Raw genomic sequence first — 9,311 nt, forward strand, 5'->3', positions numbered from 1 at the left:
AACACTTGGCGACGTCTAGCGGTTACACAATTAACACACAAAAAAAAAACATAACATTACGCGGCACTAATGGTTACCGCGGCAGTCTCGCGGGACGTGGGTCGATGCTCGCTGGAGACGGCCAGCACCGAAAGTTAACGGGTGCAGGGGGGCTCTATGAGCGGGCTCCTAAGTTCGGAGAAACACTTACGTGTGTGCAGCCGGCAGGCATATGCACGGCGTCCTTAATTAAAAATACTTTCGCTGGAGTCGGCCAGTACCGTACGTTCCGTGATACGATACGTAGTGCGGAACCACACTGAAGATGGTCGGGATAGGCCCGGTTCCGCAATATACGCGCCGAGTCGACGTGGACAGCGGTGAATTAATGAAAGGTTTTAAATTTGAAGATGAAGTACAGAATAAAAATAATCAATGAAACAAACTTGAATGCTGGCCACGGACACACGTCTGTTCCCGGCGCGGAGTGGTTGGAGACTGCCGAACATGGCCGCCTTGCAAGGGAGAGAAACTTTCTCTTCTTTGTGAGTCGGCACCAAAAACTTATAAAAATTTAATTGGTTACATGATGAGTAAAAAACATGCTCCAGGTGCTTGATTAAAATGTATCACCTGGTAATTGGGTGCTTAAGGCTTAACAATGGTTTTAATGTATTTAATTATTTAAATTGTGACATCAAGTTGGCGACTGTAAATTTACTAACATATTGTCCCACTGCGAATTGTTTTAGAGGGATTTCTCCTAGTCTGACTTGATCATAGTCACGGGCATTTTAATTAAGGCCAGTGGCCGCAGTGACTGTAAATGAGGTTTGTTGTCTGCTTCATGCGTGGTGTACTCTCCCGGAGTGGCTACGACGCACTTATTACATGTCGGGTAATTAGTAATTTCGTACTAATGGCTTTTCGCTTTATTGAATTATGGGTTCGAGCCTCCGGGGTTCCGTACTTTTAAGTTTTATTACGTCTATTGGGGTCACGCCCGAGGCGCTCGCCTGACTCATTCCGTCTGGGAAAAGGGGCGCGCTCCGAAAACGGGGTACGGTACTGGCGGTGCGGAGCACAGGCTTAACGGCCATGGTCGGTACTAAGTGTTATATATATATATATATATATATATATATATATATATATATATATATATATACACATACACACACACACACATCATTGGTGCCACTATTAGTTATATTTTTATCTTGATTTGTTCCAGAACATTAAAAAGAATAATTGCATCTATAGTATATTTCGATCGGGCTATTGCTGCTCTTCAGCGCAATTAGTTGGTGGTAAAACATATATAGAAAATTTGACTATCCAGATGGAAAAAAGTGGAATGGGCCTTTTGTTAAGGGTTATACAGCTTAAACTGGGCATAGTTGTGAGTTTTGGTGATTGCTTAGTTTTATAATTTAATTTAATTCAGAATATTTGCATTTTTTTTCTGTTAACACTGTTATTAGTTATATTTTAGACTATTTTACTTCCGGTGGATTATTTTAATACATATATAGTGTTTATTATTTTAATTTTTCTTCTGTATTAAATATTTTCTCTAAAACCATCATGGTTTCTAAGTGGATGTGTTTTGTTCAAAGATGTAATCTCTGGTTTTGTTGTTGTTTTGCATATCTATGGTCATATTAATATGAAAATTAACCTAAGTTTGCAAAAGTATCTGAAAATCCGAATGTCGTAATAAGTAAGGTTTGCATTTATAAGATAAGTTGTGAAAATCGGTAACTTTTTATTTTGTTTTTCGTTATAAAAAATGTCATACCAGTTGTACAGAAATACGACATTAGGAAATACGCTTCAAGAAAGTTTAGACGAATTGATTCAGGTAAAAAAAATAAAAATAAAAAGTGCATTTTGTTCACAAATAATATTATAATAGAATGTTAATTTTAATCGAGACTTATTATTTTGTTTGGTTTTGTGTTCTAGTTTGGGCAGATCACCCCGCAACTAGCTATCAAAGTTTTACTCCAGTTTGACAAGTCAATCAACAATGCACTTGCTACAAGGGTGAAATCCAGATTGACATTTAAGGTAATCTTGAAGTTGTCACTATTATATTATTATTGGAATTTCAGGGAGGATAAGTTTGCTTCAAGAATAATAGGCACCTTTAAAATAATAACTTTTATAGTAATGACAGGTATCATGTGACAAAGATACTTTTAAGAAATTTTAAAATCAGTATAATTATTGTTTTAATGGCTTTTACACCTTAATTTTATTCAATTGCATGGACCGAGTTTCAGGTGCTCAAAAACATCGTTTTCGGATTTGGTAAATATGTACAGTCGCGGTAGATGCCAAAAAAAAAATGCTAAAAATCCGAAAACACTTTTATTCTGTGCTCTTTCACTTCCTCTTTTCAAATCAACTGGCGGAGATAAGAAATTCCAACTATGTTCGGAGATATCAAATTTTTTAATTTTCATCACAATACCTGCGTATTCATGCGGAAAAAAATGCTAACAATCCGAAAATACTTTTATTCTATGCTCATTCACTTCCTCTTTTCAAATCAACCGGCGGAGATAAGAAATTCCAAATACTTTATGAGATATCGAATTTTTTAATTTAGCAATACAACGCCCGTTTAACCCTTCGAACGTCGCCATTTTTTATTTTGACGTGTGTTAGTGAATGCGTAATAAATAAAATGGTCGATTAGGTCAGGTCAGTTACATTATAAATACTTTCAAACTAACCGGACATAAAAAATATTGTGAATTTAATTTAATGGTTCTTTAGTTTTCAATTATTTATAATGTAATTGACCTGACCTAACAAAACCCGGACAAATGATGAACATTAACAACTCACGTATTTTTTTTTAACTTATTACTTGCGCAACAATATCCAAATAAAAAAATAATACTTTAAAATTAGAAACGTTATAAACTCACCTAAGTTGGAGGCGGGTACATTTCCTTTGCCACTATAAGGAAATGATGTAGTCGTTCACGGCAGAAGTTGACCGATTAATTTAACATCGTATTGAACAATAAATGAATAAATAATCACGTATTGGTTCATTTGAATACTGACCAATCACGGAATAAATAATCACCTATTGGTTAATTTGAATACTGGCCAATCACGGAACAGTCACGTGACAAAATTGTCCAATAAGAAACATGATACTCGTAAACAAGAAACCTTATTATCTATGACAAGAAACAATGGTGATCGCCGCATACTACGCAGGTATTGTGATGAAAATTAAAAAATTCGATATCTCCTAAAGTATTTGGAATTTCTTACCTCCGCCGGTTGATTTGAAAAGAGGAAGTGAAAGGGCACAGAATAAAAGTATTTTCAGATTTTTAGCATTTTTTTTGGCATTACCGCGACTACATATTTACCTCTGATTTTTTTTACGTTAAAGCCGCAAACTGTGACACCATTTTACAGTTTTTTTTTTTAGTAATATTCTTACTGCACGGTTTATCTGTGAAGTAATAATAAAATTCAGAAAATTCTTTTTTTTGGACACTTGTGACGTTCCTATATTTACCCTGAAAACAATGTTTTTCTGGTTCTACTGCTTTCTAAGAAATTACAGTTACCTGATAGATTGCATTACAACACCTGTTCATTGATGTGACCGCCACCATTTTTTCCTTACCCATTGTGTCTGTGTATGATTTGGAGAACTTAGTTAAATTTTGAAAATGATAGATTACGTTAGGTTAGTGACATTAAAAATACTTCAAAACATTGCAGACGGTTGGTTGGGTTATAGCTACATAAAAATTACTGTGAAATCTTGTGAATAGTTGGCTAGGTCAGGATAGCTACATCTTAAATTGGTAATTCCTAAGCAACCAATAAAAATATTTTACAGTATCTGGGCAGAGGGCACACTACGGGGTTTGAGCTTATTTTTGTGCACTGCGCCACGGGCCATATTCACAAGAAATATTCCTTAAAAATTAGAAAAATAGTGATTTGAAAATTTCAGCAAGTATCTTTGTAAGGTCACTTGATAACTGCCACTATGTGATAGGATGTGATGTTGAGGCAAGTTGTTTACAAGCACATTAGGAACTTGCACATGATGGTGCCTGCTTTGCTGCATAGGCAAACTTTAAATTGGTTAATTACATGTGAAGTTCTTGAAATATCAGAATGCAACTCCACAGAATAATTAAAAATAAAACAAGTAAACCAAAAAATAAAAATTTTGAAGTGTTGTTTTATATTTGTTTTAGAATCATTCCCTAAAGAGAGTATTGTGATACTTACAGTAGTTAACCATTTTAAGAATTAGTTAGGTTAGGTACATCAAAAAATAGTAAAATACCATAAACTTGTGAGACTGATTGGTTACATTAGGTAAACTGCATTTAAATAACTGTAAAATTGTATGAACTATTGGTTAGGTAGTGTTAGCTACATTAAAAATACAATATAATAGTAACACATACATAAACACTTGAAAAAATATCATCTGAAGCTGTAGGTAGTTCTGTCTCTGACTTGAATGACTCGAAACTGTTAAGAATAATTATCAAATAAAAAAATTGTTATCAATTTAGACTATTTAGTTTTCTCCCGCTGAAAAAAGTTACATATTGTTTACACAAGATATATCCAATTGAAAATGCTCATTCACTCATGCCACTTGTTAGTCACAGTCCTGTGCCCCTATGCAAGGAATGTCCCTAGCGACTTCGTTATCCAGGTATTACAAAATATGGGAACTAAGTCTCGGTGGACCGATGGACCACCCGGGCCTGCGCCACATCTCTGGGGCCCATAAATTCTAATTAAAAGTCTGAAAAACATTGAAGGAAGGTTAAAATTACATTACTTGCTGCACGGTCCTGTCTATATGTTAAATTGTTTGCCTGTAAGCAATATAATAAGTTATTTTTTAGCTATGGCCCCCGCATGTCCTTTTGGCACAGTACTTGAACCAGACTAATGAGGCTATGTGCAACTGCGTATCACCCAAGCGAAGTGGCAGGTGCACAATCTCTCCAACCAGTCACAGCACAGCACTCACAAAAACATAGCAGTATATAAATTTGTTACCTTTGCAACGAGGCTTTTCTTGCAAGAATTACAACATGAATAAATCACAATGCCTTTTCTGATTGGTTGTCACCAAACGTAATGAAATTACAGTCTCTCTCTTTGTAATGGACATCTGCCTATTTTCCCATGAGACGAATACATTCAGAAACTATCAGGAAGCCTCGGCAGTTGTAAAAAGTCCGGAAATTTGGCACCATCGTGTCGCACACCTGTTTATTTCCTTCCTTACACCAGCACAATACACAAATGTCGCAGAATTGCAATAAAAACTTGCAAATAAATACCAATGTAAATTATAGGAAAAAAAAAAAAACAATATTGTAGGCAAATAAAATACAGAAAAAAGCACATTCACAAACAATTGCTCAGCAACCAAAGTGAGAACCGGTAAAAATATCATTTTAAGGCTTTTCAAAATGAAATAATTAAATAAAACTAAAGTTTAAGGATATTAATACGGATAAAAAAAATTATGCCAAACTAGTTCATAATGACCTTGAAGCTATGTAATCAGCTGATCTACTGCATTACTGAAAAATTGGTTGGGAAAGGCATGGATCTGCAATGCCACAAAGTTCTTGCTTGCATCTGTTGTGTAGCTGCCTTTGCTAGTGAAATATGGATCCATCATTGGGCCCGTAAGATTATAACCTGTTTATTTAATTTTTAACGCATGTATAACCAGTGTTGGGCAACTGTGTTGCGGCACTGTACCTCACAGCCTCAGAGCCCAGCTGTTGTCATCGTGGCATTGGTCTGTGCTTGCAGGCGGGCAAGCTGAACACGTACAGGTTCTGCGACAACGTGTGGACGTTCATGCTGAACGACGTGGAGTTCCGCGAGGTGCAGGAGGTGGCCAAGGTGGACAAGGTGAAGATAGTGGCTTGCGATGGGAAAGGTGAGCACCGACCTGGTGTGGTCGGAAAACATTTGTGTTGTGAGTCTATCTCTGTGGACCTCGCTGTTGACAATTAGTAATTGACCATGAAAAAGTAATAAACTTAATTACTTAGAGGCCAGTTTTTAACAGCACACGTAATAATAATCATTCCAGTGGCCACAAATGGGCCACGGTGGGTGTTGGTCACTAGGGCGATCCATGTTCGACTGCAGATGGGGTCACACCTGGATGTTTCGTAAATTGGAAACATGGTGAATATTGGCATGATCCTTTGGATTTTCTTGAGCTTTCCCATTTTCCCCTACAGTGCATTCCTTCAAAACTCCATATGCACTTCTCATCCCACCTCATGCATTCTTCAGGTTGGTTGGGAGAACAGGTCTGCCAATAGCTCCATTCTGTCCATTTCGTTGGTTGGAAGCTACATGTGTTGTTTCGGTGGCCACATATATGAATATATCTTTTTCTAACAAAACTGTGTACAGATGTGTACAAGCTTTTAGTAACAGCAGCATTTTTCATATAGATATTTTAATACTGTTACGAACGTGAGCAAGGCCACGTCACGCGCAGGTGCAGAGCTAGCTGGGCTGCATCACACGCAGCCGTAACATGAGATGTGCAGTGCGCCCCTGGGTCGCCGCTTCCCCTCCCTCCAGCCCTCAGCTCCCCACGCGGCGCTGTTAGTTTCACATCCGAAACCTGACAGCTGCGGAGTTACGCGAGCCGCCGACACGTGTTTTCGAAAGATTTATGCCGTCGGGACGGCGCGGAATGACGCGACTGGCTCTGGCCGCTCTGGAATTGCGCAGAGGCCTATATATATGCCGGAGTGGAGTTCAGTGAAGTCGGGAGTTTTTCCGCGGCGGAGTTTCTGGGCGATAGAGTGGCGAAGTCCCTGGACGAAGGTTCCAGGGCGAAGAGTTCAGTTCCGGGTGATAGTGTCGCGGGCGCGGCGGAGTTCCGAGCGAAGTTCCGAGTGAGGCGTCGAGTGGGATCTCGGCAAAGGCAAGTGCGTCGGCGGCGGCGGAGTGCAGCGACGGAGGACCACGAGGGGTGCTGCGGCGAGAGTTGCGCCAGAGGTGCGGCCCAGCGAGGTGTGTGGATTGTAAGAAACAAGTGACTGGTGAAGCAACATTTTTAAGTGAAATTGATTATTTATCTGCGGTAAATCGTAACAATACTAAATGTATGTTAAAACACTTAAACATCATCTGCGTTTCGTGATCAGTTGAATTTCTAATTAGTTGAAATTGTTCCAAGATTGTTACTATCCTTAATAATTTTTTAATGGGTGTGTATAGTTAACAGTTTTAAATTATGCTAGATTTTAAATTAATGCTAACTTTGCATACATCTATGATCATTGTGTCTGAAACTTGGTTAAAAGAGCATAAAACTACTTACAACAGTTATATAGCCATTATACCTGGTTGCACTTAGAAATACTTGTATTGGTGGTGGAAGTGGTATTTTCATAAGTTAGGTGTTTCAACATAAATTAGTGACATTTCACAGTGTAGGTTCCTATATTAAAAGTAGATGGTAAACGGTCAAAATAGGCCTCCTGTACTCTGAAATGACCATAATTATTACTAGTTATGCAGTTACTTGTTTTGAAAATAGTCTTTAAACATAGTAGACAATAGTAGCACATGGGGCATTAGGCAAGCTAGAAGATGTATCTCCTTGCATGTTGAGATTATTCTAGCTACACTACTATATTTGCATTAACATATTGTTACAACCTACGTGGGGAGAACTGGGTTCGTAAGGGATAGCCCAATTAAGTTTTCCTATTAAGTTTTATTACCATTTTATTAATTACTAATATTTACATTACAAATAAATAATTGTACATAAAAATGTCAGATCACCAATCACTGGCACCTAAAAATGTTTATTCGCAAGTCACTCATTGTCCGTCAAGTTCCACAGTTCGCACTCCTCACTGGAGCTAGGCTCAACAGTGGTTCCCCCCTTACCTCGCGCCTGTCCCCACACACAGTCTCGCACCACTTAGTTGCACTCTCGATCCCGTCGCTCCGCAACGCTCCACTCTCGAGGGGGTTTCTAACACTCTTCGCTGATGTCGCACTTACCTTCACTCGTGGAACTGTCGGAACTCTTGGAACTGCTGCGGAGGCCGGCATCGCTGCTTAAGTACTAGTGGGTCGTCTTTCCAGAACCGACGAGAGCAGTTGCGACAATTCGCGTCATCCCGGGCCGACCTGACGCCCAAACAGTCCAGAAGGGCTGCGTCCATTCACTCCGCACTGCTGTCCGCTGAAGGTGATAATAGCCCAAGGTGGGATGTTGTGTGGGGTAGGGGAGGGGGGTAGCGACAACCCTTGTAATCTGGCCAGGCGCGCGTGGCATGCCTTACATCAGTGGTTGTGCAGGGCCGGAAGCCAGCTCCGAACCTGGCATCGTGATCTGGTATGCACATGTGTGATGACGAAAACAGGCTTCCTTATTATTTAAAAGTCATGTTGCATGGTTCTTCTAGATTGTCCAGACATCATGATATTTTTCTTGCTGGCTTTTAGATTGAAACTCATTGGCACCAAAACTCATTTTTTGGAATGTGTTACAGGAATGACAGATGAGAACGTGCCCACGAAGCGTTGACCTCTTCATCTGCATGTAATTATTGTGTGGTTTTTTAATCTTTATGCTCTGTAATGTGTAACCAATTGATGTATATTTATTACACGCTGCCATTTTAAAAATTGTCTTTTATTTAAAAATAAATTCCTAGGGCCTATTTCACAAAACTACAAGTATACATAGCTGTACATATTTGGCTTATATGTACAAGCCTTTGTTACAACTGCTTCCCAAAAAATTAATGCAACTGTATGAACATAACCTAAAAAATTATGTTAAAAATTACAACATAACAACTTGTAGCTGAACAGTGTTTACCTATTAGGTTGGAGTTAATCTCGTACCCTTATATGTATTACAAATGCTAAAGGCAAACTTCGTGAAATCTTAGAACAATTAATTGCAGAAAAGTGAGGATGGAATGAAAAAATTACTTGTAACTTGTACAAATTAAGTAGAACTTAAACATATTTATGCATATGTACTTTTGTGATACACAATTTCACTCTTTTTACTTGTATGTTTTTGGAATTGTTATATGTAATGAGTACCACAAGTCATATAGCTGGGCCCCATTGTTCTGTTGAAATGAGTTGGTCAGAACGAACCGGCATGACTAAACAGTAGAGATCACTGATGTACGGCAGATTGAACACAGCCTCGTTACACACCAACTGTTCAAAACATCTTCCCTTGTAATGATGCTACTGTGTGTAGCAGTCAACATGAAAACGTTTTCTTT

General features: G+C 38.5%; 1 protein-coding gene across 1 annotated transcript; it reads left to right on the top strand.

The window, feature by feature from the left end:
• The first annotated feature begins 1,605 nt into the window (after positions 1-1,605).
• Positions 1,606-8,691, top strand: LOC134531009 (transcription initiation factor IIA subunit 2). The gene is made up of 4 exons (XM_063366446.1): positions 1,606-1,843; positions 1,948-2,052; positions 5,827-5,956; positions 8,556-8,691. Exons 1-4 carry the CDS (start codon positions 1,772-1,774, stop codon positions 8,588-8,590), a joined length of 342 nt encoding a protein of 113 aa, XP_063222516.1. The 5' UTR covers positions 1,606-1,771; the 3' UTR covers positions 8,591-8,691.
• The last annotated feature ends 620 nt before the right edge of the window (positions 8,692-9,311 follow it).

This window comes from Bacillus rossius, chromosome 3 (assembly GCF_032445375.1).
Source record: "Bacillus rossius redtenbacheri isolate Brsri chromosome 3, Brsri_v3, whole genome shotgun sequence".
NCBI lineage: Eukaryota > Metazoa > Arthropoda > Insecta > Phasmatodea > Bacillidae > Bacillus > Bacillus rossius.